Below are 25,344 nucleotides of genomic sequence, written 5' to 3'. Positions count from 1 at the left end.
AATATTTGCATCATCAGCAAACATAGTTACATTACAGTTTGTACAAAAAGCAGGCAGATCGTTTACGTAAATCAAGAACAGAAGTGGCCCTAAAACAGAACCCTGCGGTACACCGCAAAAAAATGCTTTCAAAGGATGATCGCTGCTTGCTAACTGAAACACATTGTTGTCTGTTGGTCAAATATGAATTAAGAATGTCATAAGTTTTCCCCCTCAAACCATACGCAAAACATTTTTGGAGCAAAATTTCATGACTCACAGTATCAAAAGCCTTCGATAAATAAAAAAAACTCCATAGTAACTTTCTTTCGAACACAAAGAAATCCTTATTGTTTCAACAACCTCCGACACAGCATCAATTGTGTTTTTTTTTGCCTGGTATCCAAACTGAGCCTTGTTTATTACTAAGTATTTGGACAAAAAAGAAATGAGCCTTTTCTGTAGACATTTCTCAACAATTTTTGAAATAACTGGGAGCAGTGATATTGGTCTGTAATTACCGATCTCGTTTTCGTTACCATTTTTGTACAGAGGTATAACATTGGCAATTTTCAGAGTTCTAGGGAAATGGCCCTCATCAAAGCAACGATTAATTAATTTTGCAAATGTTTCACACACGCTTGGATTGATGAACTTAATCAGTTGATTTGAAATGTTATGCAAATCAGAGGAAGTTTTTTTGGGCATTTGCTTGATAATGTCGAAAACTTCTTTGGCTGTGACGTTAGTTAAGAACATGGAATTTTCTAACTTTCTGACCCGGCTTAGAGCTGACGGCAGACTACAACTTTCAGATAGTTTCTTTCCTATTTCAACAAAATATTTATTGATTTCATCAGCATTCAGATTGTCAATATTTTTTTTTATTTTCGTTCCCTTAATATCGTCTATTATTGAAAACAAACTTTTCTTTATGTTAGCCTTTCCTTCAATTTTTTGTTCGTAAAATTCTATTTTTGCTTTTTTCGTTAGGTTTTTTAAACGATTACGCAGCTTATTATATTTTTCTCTATTTTCGGTGTGTATGTGTGTGTATGTGTGTTTGCGTGCGTGCTTGTATGTATGTGTTAGTTTGTTTCCATTTCCCTGTATGTGTGTGTGTAAGCGTGTGTCTGTGTGCGTCTGTGAGTATATTGGCGTGTGGAGTGTATTTGTGTCTTTGATGAGCTGATTTTATTAATTTCTTGCCTTTTTGATATTCCTGACTATAATTGGTTGCTGAGCGCTCAGTACACAAAATGTCTTACACAGTCTTAGTTTTTCGGACCTTGCACTATAAAAACCCCAGAATCAATAGGAAATATACCGTAACGAATTTCCGAACGAGCGTTCCTGCTTTAAATTAGTATTGCGCTATTTTGTGGAGTTTGACGATAAAGGACACAGACATTGTATAATTCAAAAATTAGTATAATCGTAATCGCTCCTTTGTCGCCATATCCCACAGTCCCCAGTCGATTTCGAATGGTTATCTTGCAAGATTCTGCCAGATTCTGCTAGAATCTTGCAAGATTATGCATAATCTTGCAAGATTTCTGCAAGATAAGCATTTTTCGGTCAGAATCTTGCAAGATAACCATTTTTCTGCCAGAATCTTGCAAGATAACCATTTTTCTGCCAGAATCTTGCAAGATAACCATTTTCTGCCAGAATCTTGCAAGATAACTTCATTCTATAGGTTCTTTTACATGTATTAAGGCACGTACAATGGCATAAAGTCGTATGTGTCATATTAACTGTGTTTAAATGTTTCAGTTGTGGACTGCCATGCGATGAGTGACCTGTACAGACTCGAGAAGTTCCTGTTCGAGGAATACACTAAAATACACAGGCCAGTGCGCAACAGCTGGGAGGCTGTCAATGTCTCATACGACATGGCACTCGAACAGCTCATCGAAGTCGTGAGTCTCATCGTTTTTTTCGATAATGTTTCAGTATATTTTTACAATTTCGTGTCGACAGATCCTGGGTCAAGGTGTCAGAGTCATTTCGGAGCATTATCTATATTAAAAAATGCCCTGAAAACGTACCAGAAACGCACAAAATTTTCAGCGTATTTACTAAATGGTGTTATCCAACATTTTCAGCTCATTATTATGTAAGCTGAGATCAATTTTTTTGAACATTTTCTTACAAATTACGTTTGCAAAGGATAAAGGAAAATTGTTGACACGGGACGCTTTTTACATCAGCATTCAAAGAATTTATTAAAAAAAGAACAACTTAGAGTTTTGATACCCATCGGTTTTTATGATCTTAGAACCCAGCTTACCCATACTTGGAAAACTTGGTACGGCCGTAGCACGGCACCGCATAGGTCTTGAATGAAAATCGTAATAAGATCTTGTAAAGTTGATTACGGTCCGTAATACGGCCGTAATAAGTTTTCTAAGTTACCGTATTAAGGCCGTCTCATGATCAATAAGGCGCCGTACTAAGGCCGTACCAAGTTTATTAAGGTGTCGTTAGTAGTCTAATTGCCAGGCAGCTGTTGGAAAACTCTCTAGTCAAATTAAGAACTGACTACTTGGGAGTTTTCCAGCATAATTTTTGTGGTTTTTCCTTCCTCCTTTTTCATTCTGGGCTTGGGACCGGCAGTGCCGGAGTTACTGAAATAACTATAGAAGTGCTGATATAGTACTGTAAGAAACGCACTTAAATAGCTCTCCGAAACAAAAAAAAATGACAAAAAAGATTAAAAAAATCACTAAATATAAAATAGCAAACAGGTTGTTGGAATATTATCTCAAGTCAAGCATAAAACCGAATCTTTTGAGATTTTCCAGTATGTTTTGTGGTTTTTACATCCTCTTTTTCATTCTGCGCCTGGAACCGGCAGTGGCGTAGTTACTGAAATAGCTATGGGAGTACTGATATAGTACGGTGAAAAAACCGCACATAAACAGCTCTCCAAAACAAGCAAAACGACAAAACCAGATAATAGAAATCGCTAAAATATGAAATATAGAACCTAAAGTAAGGTCTTTGTCGACTTAGACACGTCTACAAGTGATAACTAACTGTTTCCAAACGTCAGAGGGCCAAAATAAAATTAACTTAGAGATATATTTGCAAAAAGAGGCTATATATTAGAGCAGTCAGTACACCTAGCAAAGCAAACATGAAAACAAAGAAAAAAGATGGAATTCCATTTTATGATCCAAATCTGTCCTGTTCATAAGCGTACAAACTGGGTAGACTAACGATCACCGCTCTTAGGTTACCAAATTTGCTCTAGGTGACCGAAAACAAAAATATCATCTATTTTGTCACAAAAAATACAAATTTTCTTCAAAAATCAGTGGAGAGAATAGTAAGAGCCAATACCAAAAAAGTAATTGAAAATGACGTGTATGAAATAAGCGTTTCATCGTGCATCTTGATATAAGAAGTCAACTATTGAGATTCGTATTTACATCATTTTTGGACGTTACCGTAGAAAAATTGTTCAGGCCGTAAACGGCGCCGTACAAAGTTTTGAAAGTTTTCTAACGCGCCGTATAAGTTTTAGTATCTTTTCAGCGTTTCGTCTTAGAAGGTCAACCTGGGAAGAGTTTGGGAGTTGCTGTATTACCTTATAGTTTTCTAGCCTAGCATTTTTTTTGCTTTTTCATTATGTGGAATTTTGTGTAATAAAGTTATGTTATTGTAACGGCTGCTCTCCTATCAAAGTCAAGGAAAACTTTACACCGCCCAGTTCGTTTCAGCGGTTTCAAATCTGTCCGGATATTGTGTTTTTGCACTTAACTTTTGTGAACTGTATTATCCGCTATACTGTAGAATACCGTTGCATTACTTGTTGCTCAATTAGTCCTGATAACTAACTGCTCAGCTTTGCTGTATGACAAACTTGTTTCTCTCAGAATAACAAAATAATTCAAAATGAAACAATCAAATTTTTGTTGAGTTTTTGTTAATAACTCAAGTTATAAACCGAATTTAGGAATTCCCGTTCCTACAAATTGTAGCCCTATAACTTGGCTATAACTATGCAAAGTTTCAACCTGCTAGAGTTAGCAGTTGTAAAACAGGATGTCTTAACAATTGGAAATCTGACAATAATAATATTTTTCTAACTTTAATGTTAGCAAGTCTCTCTATTGGTTTCAATAACACCAATGTTGAACTAGAATCGGCTTCGTTAAAGCCAGTAAGAGAAACTGACTTTATGCTTTGCACAAAGTTTCTCTTACTTAGGAACTTTGTTCCTCAGAAAGAAAGTTTTGAGAATATCAAAGTTAATTCTCTTTTCAACAAGTCAAAGTAAAGTTAAAACTGTACAATCACTATTATGATTTACAGAAACAAGACACGATAACAAGTAATTTACCGCTCAAGAAAGCGTGCTTCAATACGCACTGTATGTCAGTTTAATATAACCAAAATTGCAAATTTCAACTGATTTTTGGTAGTTTTTCAAGCTCCTTTTATGCTGCTAGTCACGTGGATTTACATGTCAAATTCAACTGTTGATTGGTTGTAGATAATGATGTCGACACAATGTGAACATTTTTCCATAACATCACTTTTTCAGTGTAAATTTGATGTCATGGGAAATTTGTTAACCATGTAGAAGTTTTGTCGAATATTCTGTATCAATAACAGGTTGATTCGCAATCCAGTCGCAAAGAATCTGATGCAATACTGTTAAGTCGTAGTATTGTTTTGCTGGTGGCTGAGGTAGTTCGAGTTTGATTTATAGTTTGACTTCATGAATGACGATTGTGTACTAATAATAGTTGCTAAATATAAATGTTGAACAAAGTGAACAAATCCGTTTGGCTTCGATAGAATGTAACATTAAATTTCGCTTGTCACACTATTCTAGCTTTAAGGCTTGAAATGGCCTTGAAGCGCTATTCAATTTGATTTCTGAGTTGTTAAGCTCAGCCGCAATATCGCCGGCCCTGTTTTCCATCGCGAAAACATCTTTTCCAGGTAGTACTGGGGCGAGCTTCACTACTGGTCTCTTGTACACTCCGTCGTTCGTTCGAACTATAGCTGATCGAATCACACCGTCAGACCCATCAATGGTCTCCGTAACTCGACCTAGGTTGTAATATCCACGCTTATTGCTGTCTTCGATCAACCAAACGAGATCGCCTTCTTTAAGGGTTTCGTTCGCCGTAGATCGCCATTTTTGCCGATTATTCAGAGTTGGCAGATATTCTTTACGAAATCTGTCCCATATGAGATTTGCATAGGCTTGAGTTTGTCGAAAGAGCTTTCGATGATCAACAAATTCTTCTGCGCATGGTAGATAGGGTAAGCAAACGTTCCTGTTGCCAAGCAAGAAGTGATTGGGGGTCAATGCTTCTAAGTCATTAATATCCGAACTGACTGGAGTCAAAGGTCTCGCATTCAACGTCTGCTCAACAATACACATCGTTGTTGAAAGAACGTCCTCGGTGACTGATCTCTTCCCCAACACTGCATACATTGCTTTCTTGCAACTTCTCACCAACCGCTCCCATACTCCTCCAAAGTGAGGTGCTGCGGGTGGGTTGAACTTCCATCTGATCCCTCGTTGAATTAGATGTTCTTCGATCCCTTCTTTGTTCCATGCTGCAACATACTCCGCAAACTCTATTTCAGCTCCAACGAAGTTTGTCCCGTTGTCGCTGACGATCGTATTCGGTTTGCCTCTTCGAGCAATAAATCTCATTATTGCATTGAGACAACTATCTGTGTCCAACTTGGGTACCACTTCTATATGCACCGCTCTCATAGTTAGACAAGTAAAGAGACAACACCATCGCTTTTCGTTTCTTCGCCCAATCTTCACAATGAAAGGGCCAAAGTAGTCAACTCCAACATTTGTAAAGGCTGTAGAAGCATCTAACCGCTCTTCGGGTAGATCTGCCATGACTGGTGCTATCGTTTGTGCTCTGCCTTTTCTGCAGGTAACGCACTTGTTCTTGATTGATCTTAAGGCGTTCCGTATGCCTAGGATCCAAATCTTCTGCTGAACAATGTTTCTTACATGCTCAGTGCCCTCGTGTTGATTGTCCTTGTGCTCGTTTCGCAAGAATAATTCAACCGCATGATGTTTCCAATGTAGCAGAATTGGATGCTTTGCATTGAAGTCCAACTGACTTTTGCCTATTCTGCCTTTGGCTCGAATAAGTCCTTCTTCATCCAGGAAGGGGGAGAATTGTAGAATTTTGCTGACTTTTGGAATTTCTTTTTCAGCTTTGAGAGATTTCATCTCTTCACCAAACTGTTCTCGCTGTAGTAACTTGAAGATTGTTGCTTTTGCTTTTTCTCTTTCTTCAATGCTGACTACAAGTGTTGCTGGTTTGTGTTTGCTCGATGCTCGCTGTACGTATGCCACTGTATTCACTAGTCTGTTAAAGTTACTGAATCGTTCCCACTGAATAACAGCTTTCTTCTCTTCAGCCTGTATCATGAATACTGATGAGGGTATATTCTCTTCATCTGATGCAAAGATCAGGTTCACTTGCTCTGGCCACTCGCTTTCTGGTTGTTTTAACCAGGCCGGCCCAGTGAGCCACTCACTCTTCTTGAGTTCTTCAATGTTGATTGCTCTGGTGCCAATGTCCGCTGGGTTGTTGATACCGCTCACATGTTTCCGCTGTGAAACATCAGTTGTATCTAGTATCTCAGCTACTCGATTGGCCACAAGCACTTGTTGTTTGCGATGGGAACTGTGTATCCACTGCAATACCGTAGTTGAGTCTGACCAAAAACTGCAACTATTTATCCTCATTTCATGTTCCTTGACTATCTGTTCTTTTAACCTCACTGCCATGACTGCCGCTTGCAATTCCAATCGCGGTATTGAAAGATGCCTCATCGGTGCCACTCTGCATTTTCCAATGACAAATGCTAAGTCAGCTGAGTATTCTTTTGGTTGTGAACGTAGATAGGCCACTGCACACATCGTGTCTTCAGATGCGTCAGAAAACACATGAAGTTCGGTTTTATCCCTCTCTCTGTTGAAGTATCTTCTATCGATGCTGGGTTCAGCCACTATTGGAAGTTGTTCTTTCCATCTCAAGAATTCTTCTTCTTCACTAGGCTCCACTTCGTTGTCCCAATGTTGTCCATTCTTAGTCCAGATGCCTTTCAGAAGTCGTCTCATTTGAACACTGAACGGAGCAAACAATCCGATCGGGTCGAATACTGAAGATACCAGTGACAGAATCTTCCTCTGGGTTATAGATGCTTCAACTTCCTTGTTTGTACCTCTGCATACTTGAAGACTGTCATCAGTAACGGTCCATTGTAGTCCTAGCACTGAGGATCCCTCCGTACTGGGTTCCACTTCGACTTGCTTTGTGTTGCTGATTGACTTCAAGTCTTCTGGGATTGCTTTGGTAACTGCATCATTGTTGCTTATCCACTTCTTCAGTTCAAATCCATGTTGTGAGAGAAGAGGTTGTAGTTGATTGAAGACTTCAATTGCTTCTTCCGGGGTTTCTACTGATTTGATGAAATCATCCATGTAGAAGTTGTTTTGTATTGCCTTGGTTGCTATTGGATACTCTTTTTCGTTGTACAGTCCCACTCGCTTGAGAGCATAGTTCGCGCAAGTTGGAGAACTCTTAGCTCCAAATACGTGACGCTGATATTCGTATATCTGAACAGGTTCGTTAGTTCTTGGACGCCATAAAAACCTCAAGCAACTTCTATCCTGTTCGGGAACTTGCACTTGTAGAAACATCGATTCGATGTCGGCGGTTAGGGCTATTGGTCCTTCACGGAATCTGAAAATTGTTTCAATCAACCCATGTAGCAGATCAGGTCCTGCTAGTAGCTTATCATTCAGGCATACTTCTTTGTACTTGGATGCGGCATTGCAAACACGTCTTACTTTGCCAGGCTTGTTCGGGTTTAGCACTGGATGGTGTGGCAAATACCATTCTTTCCCGAAGGTGCCTTTCACTTCGGACTCGTCCAATATCTTTACGAATCCTTTTTCTACATCTGTATCTATTGACTGTTGATACAAATTCTTCAGGTTTGGGTCCCTTTGGAATCTTCGCTCCAGTGAGTAAAGCTGACCCAAGGCTGAGCTGTAGTTGTTCGGTAGGTTTGGCTCTGGTTCACTCCACAGCATTCCCACTTCGTACCGCTCACCTGTGAACTTCGTCGTACACTCTAGCATCTTTTGTGCCTGCAGTTCCCTTTTTGACTGACTGACGACGTTGATTTTGGAAGCATAGGTTTCTATGTCCCACCAGGTTTGGATATTCTCAGCCACTTTCACATCTTCAGTGAAGGCGAAATGACAAACATTTTGTCTTCTTTTGCCCGTCATGTGTCCACTGACTACCCATCCTAGCTCTGTTAGAACGGCGAAAGGTTCACTTCGTGTTCCTATCTTGTAGTCCAATGGGCGTTGTAGCTCATAAGCATCTTGACCAAGGATGATGCCAACTTCCATCAAGTTGAAGCTTTTGTTGGGTAAAACACTCAAGTGGTTGAAGCTTTGCTTCAGCTCGTTGTAGTTGTAGTTTGTGTTTCCCAAGGAGATTGACGGGTGTGCAAACGCTTCGATTGAATGCACCTTTGAATGTAGTCCCTTTATTTTGAGAGGAACCCTTTCTGTCTTCAGATCCTTCGTTCCGTGTATGCCAGCTATGTTGAGCGTCACACCGGTGCCTTGGGCCCGTAACTTCTCTTGCACACTTTGATCGATGAATGAAACCGTTGATCCACTATCGAGGAAAGCATATGTGTTCAGCCTGTTGCCACCGCTCTGTATCGAGACAGGAACTATCTGAAGAAAGCTAGTAACTTCGTTACTCTGGTTGATTGTTGCTGCGCTTACGTTGACTGCATGATTGCCCTCGTCCATTTGGTTTTCTGAGTGTAGCAATCGGTTGTGCTTCTTGATGCATCCATTGGTGCCGCACGCATTGACTTTACAATCTTTGATTGCATGTCCTTTGCCTAGACATCCGTAACATAAGCGTTGCTTCCTCACTGCTGCGTACCGATCATTCACACTCATGTTCCTGAATAGTGGACAGTTCCATATTTTATGAGTGCCATCAGCTAGTGTACAGTGATCACTTTGCGTTTGCTTCGTTTCTTTCACGTTGGAACTTGCACTGAAGTTCGACGTTTTCGAGAACCGTTTGTCTCTATTTGTGCTTCTTCGGTCTTCTTCTCTTCGCTCTCCCTTGAAAGCTGAAAATCCTTCGTGCACGAATGCTATCCTAGATAGCCACTTTTCAAACATAATCAGATCAGGCCAATCTTCATCTTTATCATCAACATAGAACCACCACTTCTCTTTGAGAACTTGGGGTAGTTTATCTACTGCCATATAGAGTGTCGAGCTTGATTGCAGATCACCAATCTGCTTGTACTCTTTGAGCACATTCACGAAGTTCGAAACAATAACTGAGAAATTGATCAGACCTGTTGAGTCGTGAGGTTTCACCTGACTTGCTTTGCGGAGACTCTCCAGTTGTGCATCAATGATCACATGAGGCCTTCCAAATTTCCTCTCCAGAATGCTCCATGCAGCACCATAGAACTGTCCAGAATAGCCCATTCCAGAGATTGCTGACCTTGCCTTGCCTGTCAGTAGAGTCTTCAGATGGCTCATCTTCTCTGAGTCTGGTATTGGTCGTTGATCCACTGTAGCAATGAACATACTAGACCACTCCGGCCATTCGAGAGGGTTTCCGTCAAAGTTGTTCAACTTCAGCTTTGGTAGGTACTGCTACCTGCGTACCCAACGTTGTGTTGTAGTCGACCAGCTCTGGGGGAAACGTCCCGGTCTTCAACACTTGAGGATCGGTCTCGTGAACTGCGAAATCGTGAGAAGTGACTATGCTTGTTCACTTCAGGGGTTACTTCGAAGCGAGCTGTTGGTCGTTCTGGTGTTAGAAGGTTGTCGATCCTGCTGGCCCAGTCAGAGACATCTTTCTTCTTGGGGGTCCAGCTGAAGGGTGATTTGATTCGAGCACTGGTTGATTGGGAACGAGCATCATTGTTCTCTAATGCTGTTCTCTTCACTTTGCGCTCTAGCTCACGCTCTTCCTCCAGCAGTTGATGCTTGGTTTCCAGTTCCTTTATTTGCATTTCCAGCTCTAGCCTCCTCCGCTCAAACCGTGCTTGTTCGAGTCACATCTTGGTTTGGAATTCGATATCGAATTTCTTCATCCTTTCCTCGCGCTTTTGCTTTGCTGAAGATGTTTCCGAAGCATTCTCTGTCTCTTGGCCGCTTGCTGTTGCTCCATTTTGCACTGTTTGAGCAACTGGGTTGTCTGTTTGGTAGTTGTTGCTCTCGCTGTCGTTCACTGCTTGGGTTGCGTTGCTTTGCTCTGCATTCATTTCTGGTTGCGTGCCTTTGCTTATATATGCAAGCCAATGATAGTCCAAACTTGCTTTGCACTTCCTTGCTTCTTTCAGATGCTATTCAACGAAATTAGCTTGATAGGGCACAAGCTTGTTTCGACGCTGCAGTTGCTTGGGTATTTCTTCCTCTAGAAGGTGAACAGTCTGTTGGTAGAGGACCTTTAGTTTGTTGGGTCGATCTGAATCTTCAATAATTTTGTAGCCAATCCCTGTTTTGGTGTTGACTTCTTCTAATAAATATTGGAACTTCTTGTCGTACCTTTGTGCTGTTGATTGAAGCTCCTCTCTGCTGATTGTGTTAGGATTGCCTGATTGCCTTTTGCTTTGCTTGCTCCTTTTAAGCGAGGTTAGTTCTTCAACGTAATTTGTGAAGTGCACGCGCAACTTTCGCTCTGCCTCACTGGCGTTGCGCTGTTGATTTGTTTGATTCTATTTGGGGGGTGCCTTCGGCACTCTCTTCATCAGATTGGACAGCAGTTTGCCTTCCACTGTCCGGGTCGGCTGACCAAATGTAACGGCTGCTCTCCTATCAAAGTCAAGGAAAACTTTACACCGCCCAGTTCGTTTCAGCGGTTTCAAATCTGTCCGGATATTGTGTTTTTGCAGTTAACTTTTGTGAACTGTATTATCCGCTATACTGTAGAATACCGTTGCATTACTTGTTGCTCAATTAGTCCTGATAACTAACTGCTCAGCTTTGCTGTATGACAAACTTGTTTCTCTCAGAATAACAAAATAATTCAAAATGAAACAATCAAATTTTTGTTGAGTTTTTGTTAATAACTCAAGTTATAAACCGAATTTAGGAATTCCCGTTCCTACAAATTGTAGCCCTATAACTTGGCTATAACTATGCAAAGTTTCAACCTGCTAGAGTTAGCAGTTGTAAAACAGGATGTCTTAACAATTGGAAATCTGACAATAATAATATTTTTCTAACTTTAATGTTAGCAAGTCTCTCTATTGGTTTCAATAACACCAATGTTGAACTAGAATCGGCTTCGTTAAAGCCAGTAAGAGAAACTGACTTTATGCTTTGCACAAAGTTTCTCTTACTTAGGAACTTTGTTCCTCAGAAAGAAAGTTTTGAGAATATCAAAGTTAATTCTCTTTTTAACAAGTCAAAGTAAAGTTAAAACTGTACAATCACTATTATGATTTACAGAAACAAGACACGATAACAAGTAATTTACCGCTCAAGAAAGCGTGCTTCAATACGCACTGTATGTCAGTTTAATATAACCAAAATTGCAAATTTCAACTGATTTTTGGTAGTTTTTCAAGCTCCTTTTATGCTGCTAGTCACGTGGATTTACATGTCAAATTCAACTGTTGATTGGTTGTAGATAATGATGTCGACAGAATGTGAACATTTTTCCATAACGTCACCTTTTCAGTGTAAATTTGATGTCATGGGAAATTTGTTAACCATGTAGAAGTTTTGTCGAATATTCTGTATCAATAACAGGTTGATTCGCAATCCAATCGCAAAGAATCTGATGCAATACTGTTAAGTCGTAGTATTGTTTTGCTGGTGGCTGAGGTAGTTCGAGTTTGAGTTATAGTTTGACTTCATGAATGACGATTGTGTACTAATAATAGTTGCTAAATATAAATGTTGAACAAAGTGAACAAATCCGTTTGGCTTCGATAGAATGTAACATTAAATTTCGCTTGTCACACTATTCTAACTTTAAGGCTTGAAATGACCTTGAAGCGCTATTCAATTTGATTTCTGAGTTGTTAAGCTCAGCCGCAATAGTTATCATAGCATATTGAGAAATCAACGTAAAATAGTTCTGAGATATCTGACAATATTCTCAATGCTAATTTGAAGCGGGCATAAGTAGAAACAAGGAGTATCACTAATGAGTACCCACGCATTAAGTTCCAACCCGCATTTCGTTTTATTTTATAATCGAGCGTAAAAACGGTATCTTTAAATAGTTGACGCATATTCACGGATGTATTAGAATTTAATCTTTAATTATTTTTTCCGCATAATTCTATTGATGTTTGACAGTGAACAGAACAATCTCGGGATTTGCAGAAACAAAACGTTAAAACCCAAATTAGTAATAAAGTTAAGCCTCCGCTTGATTCAAATACCAACAAGTGACCACCAAGTTGCAGGTAACTTCGGAATTTGATAACTAATTGGTATGCAAGAAGGGATGAAGAATCAGCGTAGACAATAGCAAGAGATAAACTAGAAAAAACGCAGCGTTCAAAACCTTTTGCGGTCTTATTCGTTTGAACAATCAATTGTTGTTTAATAGGTAATATAAATCACTTCAATAAAGATGAAATTTTGTCTTGGTAAAAAATTCTTTGAAAATATCCATTTTTAATAGCTCCAGAACAAAGTAAACGTGTTCATCTTTCTATGCAAAATTTTTACCTGACCGTTTTTTTTCTGAACTTTTTTATTTGAATTCACGAGTGAATTTTTCACGCTTGACTTATAAAGGTTAATGTTGCCGACTCTCAACCGTGAAATTTTCAAAGTAATTATTCAATTTATTTAACGTTTCAATGAGAATTATTTTGACCTTATTTAATCTGTTGACCTGATAGTGTCTATAATCAACACATTCATTCTTTCATCTTTATTTCAAGCAATTTTGGGTCCCTCTCGTTTGTGCCTCTTCAGTAAGTGATGCACCCCCGTCAATGAAAAAGAGCTATTGCATAGGAAATCGTTTTTAAAAATCACACACGTGTTGTTCCAGACGCAAATAGATTGTACTAAGCGGGGATACAACCGGAACGCAACAGCAATTTTAATGATTCATTCATTTATGTAAATTCTGGTCCTATTTCTGGGACTTTTTTCCTAAAGCCACTCTTTTTTGAATTCTGAATCACCTATGTAAGCTGAAATTGTGGGGTTTTTATTTTACGTCATGAAACAAATATAACTGAAAAAAATTTTCATCTGGAAAGGCTTGAGAACGATATTGTCGAATTACACAAACAGTTTTTTAAATTTAACGATCCGATTTGAAACATTTTAGAGCGGCGCATAGATGCTACCGGGAGCTTACTTTTTCTTCATTCAAATACTGTTTTCAATTAAAAGTGATTGTAAAAGCCCAATGCGTGAAATTGAAACTTGAAAAGAAATCTGTATGAGTTTTGCTAAGTGCAACAGAATTATGAAAACGACAGAAAATTTTTCTCATAAATGGCATCGTTTTGTTATCAGCTATTAGCCGTAATAAACTAGTTTGACGTCCACTGTAACTGAGAAAAATGTAATATTAAAAATGTTGTCGAATTATTTAAAATTGATCGAAATGGGGGTTTTGATAAGTTTTTAAAGGGTTTTTATACCGAAATGGATTTTTTTCAGGCTATTTTCCAATTTATGTCCATTTTAGGAAAACTTATTTCAATTTTTTCATCTGATGGAGTGTCATTGTGGACAATTTTAGTTCATTCTCCAAAAAACGAGTTAAATTTTGAAAACAAGCAAAAGATATTCAAATAATGAAACAGATGATTTACAGAATATTGTTTTAAAATTCAACGATGTCAAAGAAATTAGTGGTGTGAAAAACCAACGAAAGTGATAAATTTTGAGAACATTATTCTTGAACTCATCATCGGTCAATGAAAATTGAAAACGCTTTTTCAGAGAGAGTTTTTAAATCGTACTTCCTTTTTATCTCTCCGGCTAAGATATCGTTAGGCCAAAATTGACTTAATTTGGATTGTTGGAACAACAATGTCTTTCTACTAGCGATCTATTAAATATGATATAAATTCTTAATTAATTCATTCATCGAAATATTCCAACATTACAAATTTCGGTACAACAAATAGCGAGTTTTAAACGTGAAAACATAGAAAAGTGAAAACTTTTGGTAACCTTGAACAACAATTTTTGCTCGAGAACTCAATAAATTAAGAGTGTCCCATTAACAATCGATGCATATTTTTGACTGTTTTCTATTGGTACCAGATTTTTATCTGTCAGCAAAAGATACCCACCGGCAAAAATTGGCTCATAAACAAAAAGGTAAGGTTGTTAAAATGCTCCTAGTCCCATTTCATGGAGAGATGAAACAATAGTGCGAAAACATGCGCAATTGACATTTCTCTTTGCACGGTGCTAGGAAAATTGACCGACAGGGCGTTTAGCCTACAAGGAAAAAATGAGAAATTTAGCCGATACTTTTATCATAATTGGTAATAAAAATCCATAATTGATCCATAAATCAGTTGTTCGGTTGTGATAGTTTCATATCAAGTCCCACGGGCCACTGAGGCATGGCCATGGCCCGCGAGGCATGGCCAGATGGGGGAAAATACTGTCCGACCACGGACAGACCTTCGTTACACTAGTTGATGAAAAAAACTGCGGTATATTTGTCCGCTTACGAAATAGTGTTTAAAATTGACCAATCACAGCTTCAGAATAAGTTTTATTGCTCATTTTACTTAAATTGTCGGTTAAATTTCTCTTTTTTCGGTTGTCGGCTAAACGCCCTGTCGGCCAATACGGCGGCCACCCTCTTGCAGAAGCAGAACTCTTAAGTACTCAGCATTTGATGAGCTGTTATCCGGCTCCACATCGCGTGAAAAAACTGAATGTCATAGCGCTTTTAAGCAAAACGGCCAATACTGGTTTCAGTCGATTAATTACATAATTGCAAACTTATTGTTCATCTGTCAGCTTTCTGATAGAGATGACACAATTATAGTATACGTTCATTTTTTTCAACTTTGTGTTTTAGGATGTGAAAAACGAAATGGCAAAATGGCTGCTGTGGGAACGAGCTGTAAGTAAATGTCGTGAAAACTTTGAACAGTTTGCTTGGGCGAGAATAGTTGTGAACATGAAGAGACGAAAAATAGTTAGCTAAGGGCAACTCCTCTTTCTACTGGCCATTTTTGCACGCGGGATTTGGTTCTGTTGTATGACCTAAGTATCCAAAGAAGCTGAACAATTGAAGAAGCTGCAATTTTCTGAGATATTTCCAATGCAAAAATACAAATTATTTCTGAACCATTTAGTAAAGACCTCGTAGAAATATTTCCATACACGTCATAGTGGTGATACAAACAGAGCATCTTGACCTTATTTGACTGAACGCAAAAGATTTTAAATGATAAACTGAATGCAATATTTTGTGAGTTGTTAATATTACAGGAGTGGTATGACCAATACCTGACTTGGGACCCAGCCAACTTCTCAGGGGTGGAGGAGATCAGATTGCACCCCAGACAGATATGGCTCCCTGACATCGTAGTGTTCAACAGGTCAACACCGAATGCTATTTTGATTAAAGTGTTTTCTCTAAACTAAACTTACAAAGCGAATGCAAAGTTTAAAATAAAAATATTTTGTTCGAAACAATTTTTGACTAAAAAAATTCATTAAGCGTTCCATTAGAGCCCAAACTAAAATATTTCTTCCAAAAATAAAACTATATATTAGTTTGAAAAAATTCGAAAATTAATGGGCTCCTGAATAAAAATTTTCCATTCTTAGAAGATAAACTTTTTATTGAATTGTTTGGGCTGCGATCAATATTGAAAAAATGTATTTATATGTTGGCACGACTCATAAAAAACAGAACTGATCTTCAAATTCATAATGTGCTTTAAATTCCGTATGATCAATTGATTCCACCATAATAATTTTAGTAAAAAGCTGATCCAAATGTTCCCAAATTAACGCTTTAGCAAAATAGATCAAACAAAATTTTTCCAAAAAAGTGATTTGAAAACGTCGACAAATAAGAAAAATAGCAAAACTTGGAGATTAATTAGTTAGAAACGACATAAAAAGATTGGTTAACAAAAAATAAATAGGATATAAAGCAATTTTTGAAACAAGTGAACATTTTTTGAGACGTTACTAAGCAATACAATATGCTTTTAAATTATTCAGTTAATAGTTTTTTGCATATGAAGTTTAGAAACATTACGAATATTAGTTCTTATATACTACAGTGTAAAAATTACATACAAAAATTTGTTATTAAGTTTTGAATTTTTTCTGTATTCCTAATAAACATAGTCTCTGCTATGTATGTTATCGGCCAGAAATTGACACAGCAATGCCAACGCAACCTAAATGAACAAAACCACTGGCTTGAACCATGCTACTGTTTGAAACGCATAATGCGCACAACTTTTTTGGCCACGCCTAAAGACATATACCTTTTGTTATTATCAATTGAACGATGCAGACGAGATCTTTTTCTCAGCAAAACTTCACTTTTGAAGAAAGATAGTTAATAGAGTGACTAAGCAGCTGCATTTGCTGTGAAAATGGACAAGTACTTGCAAGCCTAGTGTGTCATTTACACCAACTCTTCTTAAGTCCTTGAACTTTGGTCTCTCATATAACCCACTCTCATGTTCGTTCGAGCCCCTTAGAGCTTCTTTTCTCAAGCCAAATGTACGTTGAACAAGTAGAACCTCAAAACAAATTTTGCCAAGCTTTTTGCAGAACTTACATTATGCTGTTCTCTTTCAACATTCGAACATAATTGAAATTGATAATTCCGTATAAATTATTTAACTAAGTTATTTTCAAATTGTATACAACGCAAAACGTCGAAAAACAAGAAAAATAGCAAAACTTGGAGATTAATTAGTTAGAAACGACATAAAAAGATTGGTTAACAAAAAGTAAACAGGATATAAAGCAATTTTTGAAACAAGTGAACATTTTTTGAGACGTTACTAAGCAATACAATATGCTCTTAAATTAATCAGTTAATAGTTTTTGCGTAAGAAGTTTAGAAACATTACGAATATTAGTTCTTAAATACTACAGTGTAAAAATTACATACAAAAATTTGTTATTAAGTTTTGAATTTCTTCTGTATTCCTAATAAACATAGTCTCTGCTATGTATATTATCGGCCAGAAATTGACACAGCAATGCCAACGCAACCTAAATGAACAAAACCACTGGCTTGAACCATGCTACTGTTTGAAACGCATCATGCGCACAACTTTTTTGGCCACGCCTAAAGACATATACCTTTTGTTATTATCAATTGCACGATGCTGACGAGATCTTTTTCTCAGCAAAACATTCAAACATTGCAAAAACATATCGAAGATTTAATTCTCATTTTTTGTACTTCACTTTTGAAGAAAGATAGTTAATAGGGTGACTAAGCAGCTGCATTTTCTGTGAAAATGGACAAGTACTTGCAAGCCTAGTGTGTCATTTACACCAACTCTTCTTAAGTCCTTGAACTTGGGTCTCTCATATAACCCACTCTCATGTTCGTTCGAGCCCCTCAGAGCTTTTTTTCTCAAGCCAAGTGTACGTTGAGCAAGTAGAACTTCAAGACAAATTTTGCGACGCTTTTTTAATGCAAAACTTACATTATGTTGTTCTCTTTCGACCTTCGAACCATTTTGAAATTTATAATTCCGTATAAATTATTTAACTAAGTTATTTGCAAAATGTATACAACAACGCTTCTCCCCCGACAATCGTTTTTGGCCAGGTTAGTGATTGCATTACAAGCTCAAAAGTCCGTTCCCGAACACTCAGCTATTCGGCAGTTACTCAAGCTAAGAGTATGCCATTTTTGGTATTTTGGATCATTTTTTCTGTTGCTTCTCTTATTGTGATAATAGATTCAGTCATTGTTAAGAACATAATTCTTTTCAATCTGTTAACCATTGTTTTTATATAACAAAAACCAAGAGGTGAAGACCAACTTTGTGCAGTAAATATTTGTAGTGATATCAGACGAGCAATGTTCTGCTAGAAAACGGTCGCTTGCTCAGCGCGCTATTGCATTGACCTGAATTCAAATTCACGTTTTGTTTAACCATTGACTACGAAACTATTTTGAACACGCTTGATGACAGTATTTCGCCTGCCGTAAAAGACTTATTTCGCAAAGTCTGTGTATATTTAGAGAAGAAGAATGATCAAATCATTGATTCACAAAACGAAGTCCACTACCTGAAACAAAAAACTAACGAAATTGAACGTTACCAATCAAAAGATTGTATCATATTCAAAAATTTACCTCTTGTTTCGAACAAAAGAGTTACCGATGATGTTAGTTACTTTGTCAATCGAGTGTTGGGGATCAACATGACAGTGAAGGATCTGGTTGGATGTCGCGAACTAGCGCAGATCAAATACCCTTCTCGACCACCGCCCATTATAGCTAAGTTCAATAATTTTGATTTGAAAACAAGAACTTGGGAAAGGAAAAAATTGCTGCGAAATTTTTTTTATCCCTTGAAACAAAACTCCGTTTTTATGGACGAACGGTTAACTAAATTAGATAAAGAACTCTATGATTATGCGAAGGAACTAGGTTTCAGAGTTACATCCAATAATTCTAAGCCTCAAGTTTTGCTCAAACTTGATAATAACGTCCATCTTCATACTATTGCGAGTAAAAAAGATTTTGACGAGCTAGCTGCCAAAGGAATGATTATTGAGAGAAACAAGACGATATCCAAAAACCCTTTTAAGACAAGCGTGATACCTAATATCAAACTACCACCATTTGGACTTCGGCAGCAATACTCTGTGGCACCACAAACAACTCCAAAGGGAGTTAAACGTGTGATTTCCGAGAGTACTGTGCATGATGTTTCTGTTCTAGACCAGATGAGAGGCATGATGGTTGACGACAAAAAAATGCTGGACTACATAAAATAGCTTTTGAGTAATTCGCCGCAGAGAAAAATACCCCACAACTTAACGGAAGCGATTCAGTCGACATGCAGCGTTGCTGGACAACCTGAAATAATTTCATAATCTTACTGCTTTTCATTAGTACATCTGAATTCGTAAAGGTTTCGAAGGAAAAGTTTGTGGACAATTTAGAGACTTGTTTTGTTCTTTTCCTGAATATCCAATCAATAAGAAGCCATCATGATCAATTAGCAGCCTTTGTGGCAAGTTTTAAAAACCAGCCTATTGCTCTATGTCTCTGTGAGACGTTGGTCTGAGACACTGACTGTCTATCTTTATATAAACTTTCGAACTATAGACCAATTATTTCGAGGACACGGAAAAGCCAACGCGGTGTTGACTTCGCAATATTTGTTCATGACAGCCTGGAGCACAAGATAGTAAATTATGAAACCGAACTTGAAATACTCACTATTGACATCCTAAGCCAAAGAACTTTGGGCCTTTCAGTTGTTTACCGACCACCCTCGATGAACTATGATGTTTTTCAGGAAAAATTGACTTGCTGATTGAGAATCTTGTTTCCTCAAAATTGAGTGCTTTAGTGTGCGGCATTTCAACGTTTATGTTTTGAAAAACAAAAGAACCTCCTCATCCCACCTTGAGTATATGAAATTTTTTGGCCTGCACATTAGGAACAATGCTCCAACACGTGTGTAACTGCAACTTCTGCTTGGTGTATTAATTATATGTTCATAACTATGGATTCGGATGTTCACACGTTGGAGAGCAATATATCAGATCAGTATTCTCTTCTAATTGACACAAAAATTATATTTCGCAAAAACGATTGTGATACAGAATTTTTAACCAGGAATCTGATCGCGCTGCAAAAACTGCAAAAAGCAGAAACGGTTTACAAGTATTTGTTTGTACCCCAGCAAAAATTGAAAAAAGTAAGTTCATTTCAGGATCCTTATGACCAGGTTGTTTTCATAACTAATGAAATTATTGAAATCGTTGATCGCTTTGCACCGATTACTAGGAATCGGAAATTTAAAAAAAAAATGGGTCAACAGCGATGTGAATAAAAACATAAGATTAAGAGATGAAGCCAGATCAGTATACCTGAAATCTCCTACTATTGAAAATCTGAATGAACTTCGGAACGCAAAAAATAGACTTACAAAGTCTATTCGAAACTCAAAATAGTTTTCTACGATAAATATGCAAACTTCAAGGGTAAAGCAAAAAGTGTATTTGATGCATGTAATCACTTTTGCAAAGATGAAAAGAAAAATGAAATTGAGTTAGACGTTGAGCAATTTAAAGCTCTCTTGGCAACCATTGGATCAAAATTAGCCGAGAATAACAATATAAACAATTTTATTTGTAAAAGAAAACTTGTAGAACACACCATATTTTTCCCGAATTCACTACAGATAAGTCAGTCAGCGCTATCGAAAACTTAAAAAACTCCTCCTCGGTTGGTCATGATGGCATAAGTAACATAATTTTGAAAATTTCAATTACAATCATTGCCCCGGTTTTGACTGGCATCTTTAACAATTGCCTGAACAAGGGTATCTTTTCTAATGATTTCAAAAAGGCATGCGTTTTACCTTTGCCTAAAGACCGCAGTCGTGAAGATCCTAGTAGTAGCTACCGACCTATAAGTCTCTTGAGTTCATTGAGTAAAGTATTCGAGAAACTACTCCTCAACCGAATCAATTCATTTTGTAAAAAGTTCAAAACTATAACGAATCGTCCATTCGGATTTCAGCCCAAAATTTCCTGCATACACGCTCTCATTGAATTTACCGAATACCTGAGAAATCATTGTGATAAAATTCAAAACACTCAAGCATGTTTCGTTGATTTGAAAAAAGCTTTCGATACTCTGAATCACGAGGTATTGCTCATAAAACTTGACAGATTGGAATTTCGTGGCATTTTTCACAATCTACTCAAAGACTATTCGACGAACAGAATCCAAATTGTTCAAAATGGTAAAAACAGATAGTCAGAATTGAACTTGACTTGTGGCGTCCCACAGGGCTCAGTCTTAGGGCCTTTGCTTTTTTTCTGTATATGACTTAACATAAGTTATACGTGATAGTGAGGAGATTGTGCTATTCGCAGATGACACCACTATATACGCATATGGTCCGCAAAACTCGAATCAGAAACAACTTTCAGATGACATCGAAAGTGCAAACGAGTGGTTTTCGGAAAACGCATTTACTGTTAGCAACAACAAATGTTATACGATGATTTTTGGGAAAAATGGTATCGCACACTATAACGCACTGGGTGGTTCTTCTTCGCAGGAATTAGTCGGAAAGTATTTGGTAATCATAACTGATAACAATTTGAGTTTCACAGACCACATAAAACAAATGTGCATTAAACTTGCTACATTCTGTGGATTTATATACAAAGCACGCAATCTCTTTTCCAAGAAACAGCTCTTGTGTTTTTACAACTCCTACGCAAAATCAATCATACAATATGGTATTCTAATATATGTAATATATGGTAGTACTACAAAAAACAATTGAATGAAATATTGAAGCTACAAATGAGAATAGTAAGGGCAATATTTTTCAAGCGAAAATTTGATTCAATCTCAGAAAAATTGATTGAAGTCCAAATTGAAACTGTTTTCAATCTTTACTTGAAATGCTTGTTCAAAGATTTGTTCTGCCAAATTACTAATGTTAGCCCTCTTCATTTATTGAATATTGAAAAAATTGACAATAGGAGACATCTACGGAGTAAAACTAGAAGCATTCTCCCTTCTGTTCCGTGGCACTGTAGAGTAATGAAATTTTCACTATGCAGAAGACCAGTTCTTGCTTATAACTATTCGAAGGAGAACCACCTCATACCTGAGAACAAATCTGCTATGGATGATAGTACTTTCAAAACATTTTGTGCCAATTTCTTTCGGATCTATGTCTTTGACAACAAAGTCTTACACGACCTGATCTCCAAGTAGTCCACCTACAAACTGTTTTTCCTTTCCTCTTAGCCTTGCCAAGGTGGCCTGCTTGTGAGCTGAAAAGCTCGTCAGGCAACCTCTGGATGAACTTGTTATATGATTGATCATCTTTTGTATTATGGTCTCCAGTAAATTCAACTTCACTTCACTTCACTTCATATCACTAATTATTCATCAAGCCAGATTATTTTGGGCTGGCTGATTATGTTATACGATGAAAAAGCACTATGAAGCTCTAACAGTCCATAAATTCTTGAACTTCTCAAAATTCGAGAAATTTTTGTATAGAGGAAGCCTGTATGTGTAAAATGCATGAAATTTACAGGTACAAAATGCTCAGCGCAATTTTTCTATCTTTTTTATTCCATCAATGATGTCTTATTAAATGATAAACATAGCCTAAACAATCATCATTTAGAACAAATAAAGCTTTTAATCGGTTTTGTAAAGCTTGGCTTCTCATCATGCTCGATCCAGAGAGTAAAAAATATTTCGTCAGTAAAACTGCACAATATTGCATTTTTTAGAAAAAAAAACAGGTATTTTTATTATAGAAGAACCGTCTATTCTGAGAAAAATTGACGAAGGCTTAAAGATCAGCACTTTATTTGCAAACGTATTACAAGAAGTCCACGTCATGACGTACTGGCAAAAATAAAAATACGACGGCCGGATAATTTTCGTTGAACTTTGTAGGGTCTGCTAAGAAGTGGGACAAGTCACTACAATTCAAACGATTTATATCATCCAGGCAGAAAAATATCAATTATTTATGGTCATACTCTATCAGGGGGGGTGGGTTCCAAGAATACTAAATACTCTTGATGCTCCTCGTTTGTTTGACCTGATGTCTAATACAGTTGTCGATTTCAGTGTGTACAACTTTGAGCGGAATACAGACACCTCCATTCCAATATATGTGAATCACAGAGGCTTCGTTCGCTTCTACTCTCCCGAAGTCAGGACCACATTTTGTCCCATCGACGTCAAGTAAGACATCTTATAATGCATTTTCGTTAAATGCTGTGATTTTGGCATGAGAGTCTTTGCCGGATTATGAGTTGTTGGGGGTCTAAGCAGGTGCAACTACTGTGAAAATGGACCAGGACTGGATTCAAACCAGCATCTCTTACTTGCTGGCATAGTGTGCTAACTTTTACAGCAACTGGTCTTAAGCTCTCGAACTTGGGCATCTCTTATAACCCATTCTCACGTTCTCTCTTACTCCTCAAGGCTTCTTTTCTCTAGCCAAGTTTACGTTGTACAAACAGTGCTTCTTGTCAAGCGATGTCAAGCCTATCTTATGCACAATTTGCATTAGGTTGCTCTCTCTCAAACTTCTAATAAGCATGGGTCATTAAATAGGAACTGAACCTGTATCTAATCGGAACTGATGGTGTTAATAGGTACTTTCCCTACGATACCCAAAACTGTTCGATAGTTGTTGGCTCCTGGACATACCTGAAAGAGATGCTCAACATCAAGAACGACAGGAACAAAGTGGACCTGCAGTACTTCTCTCGCAATGGAGAGTGGGACGTGTATGAGACGGGTGCCCAGATTCAGACTATGACTTACTCAGAGGGAAGTTTCCAAGAACTCCACTTCTCCATCATCATTTCAAGGTTGTTCCCAATTCCACCTGGTTAAAAAAACTACTACCCATAGGAAGTATAGAAAAGTTGAGGTTCTTGCTTAATTCGTAGACTAACAGTTGAGGCATTTGATATCCCATGAACCCCAGAACGAAATGGTGTCTGATCACCACTTGTCCAGAACATCTCGCAAAATTTCGCTTCTAAAGGCCATAATTTTTGACTAAAAATTTTTGATTGGAATTGCTTCGCTGAGCATTCATTGTGGGGTCCGTCCAATTAGAGGTCATTTTGTTTAAAGAATTTTGATCCGTGGCGATCTAGAAGGGCTCAACTATAGGCTTCGCGACCTAGAAGTTAGATTTGAACGCAGTGCCAACATGCACAATTAAATGATTTTTTACGGTCTTTCTCATTACCATTAGATCCCGCCCCCACACGGCTGAATGGTATCATAGCCTATAAGCTCCCCCATTACCGTAAATATACGAGAGAAAAGATTCGCTCTTTTTCAAATAATTTAGGTTCCCAGATTGGCTCAGATAAATCCGGGTTCAATTTTTCCTCCCAAAAACTTTTTGGGCTGCCTGCAACAGGGTAAAAATGACACAAGTGTAATGCTAAAATTTTAGGGATTCCTGAAATGCTTTCCAATTGTCTCAAACCCCATTTTTACGTCATTTAACTCCCCACGGAAACCCATTGGGCAGCAAAAAAAGATAAAAGTTTGAGATACATTTTCCTACAAGAATCGCACAAGATTCCTTTCTCAAGCCACCCTTCGTTTAGGAGATAATTGCATCCACCAAAAAGATAATTGGTTTGAGAGATAATTGTATTCACACTCTTAAATCATTTTATACCACAGAAGAAATTATCCCTTCACTATTACATCAAAAGGCAATTTTTTTTGGGGGGGGGGGGGGGGCAGGAAGCAAGAGATGAGTTAGTTTGTGTTCTATCTTTGCACTGACTGATGACTATGCATGACTCTTTTGAAAACATATCTCACTTTCGCGCAACAAGTAGGCGCTGTTTCGGCTGACGTTCCAGACCAGAAGCTAATATTTGCAGAACAAAATGAACACGTGGAAGTCTGGACATAAGTAACTTTGAACGCACGATAGTCTCAAAGTAGATACCCTTGAGCTCATGAAATCATTCCGATTTGAGAAAAATTGTCTGTAGCAGTTGAGCTCATGATTGATTCGGCGTTTTTACTAGAGTGATCACTCAATCCAAATTTTCTACGCAGAAAACTTCAGCTCACTTGAGTTCAAAAATGGAAAAGAGTTGAAAGGTCTGGACGTAAGCATGTTCCGTACGAGTTAGTCTGGACATGCCAACTTTTGGTCTGAGATCTCAGCCCGGATAGATTGTACTGCATGGTGTTTAGCATTGTTTTACGCTGAAACAGTTTTGATTACTTGGACAGTTCTACATTTGGACCTTTTTGTTTTCGTTGTTGTTAGAAAGCCGCTGTACTACGAGTTCAACCTGATGTTGCCGACTGGGATGATATCCGGAATAGCTCTGCTGGACTTCCTGCTTCCCTGTGAGAGTGGAGAGAAGATCTCACTGGCCATCACAGTCCTCTTGTCTCTCTGCGTCAACATGCTCTTTGTGTCTAACCTCATGCCAGCCACCTCCCTCACTATACCTATACTTGGTCTGTGTTATTGTTGTTTCCGTATTCTTTGAAACATTTTTCCGCTTCTGGACTACTGCGACTATCTAAAAATTAAAATCTCAAACCTTTGACTATA

General features: G+C 37.8%; 1 protein-coding gene across 5 annotated transcripts in view; it reads left to right on the top strand.

Annotated features, from left to right (window-relative positions):
• LOC142358567 (neuronal acetylcholine receptor subunit alpha-9-like) overlaps positions 1–25,344 on the top strand; it is a 172,847-nt gene that overhangs the window by 145,524 nt on the left and 1,979 nt on the right. For all 5 annotated transcript variants that reach the window (XM_075409976.1, XM_075409975.1, XM_075409978.1 and 2 more), the window contains 6 exons: positions 1,756–1,901; positions 15,081–15,125; positions 15,497–15,606; positions 22,857–22,973; positions 23,390–23,608; positions 25,051–25,247. In XM_075409976.1, the coding sequence (XP_075266091.1) occupies positions 1,756–1,901; positions 15,081–15,125; positions 15,497–15,606; positions 22,857–22,973; positions 23,390–23,608; positions 25,051–25,247 (834 nt within the window). The remainder of the gene's footprint in view (positions 1–1,755; positions 1,902–15,080; positions 15,126–15,496; positions 15,607–22,856; positions 22,974–23,389; positions 23,609–25,050; positions 25,248–25,344) is intronic.

This window comes from Convolutriloba macropyga, chromosome 2 (genome assembly GCF_964194025.1).
Source record: "Convolutriloba macropyga chromosome 2, txConMacr16.3, whole genome shotgun sequence".
Taxonomy (NCBI): domain Eukaryota; kingdom Metazoa; phylum Xenacoelomorpha; order Acoela; family Convolutidae; genus Convolutriloba; species Convolutriloba macropyga.
The sequence above is the reverse complement of the archived record's forward strand: the minus strand, read 5'-3'. Positions and strand labels throughout refer to the sequence as shown.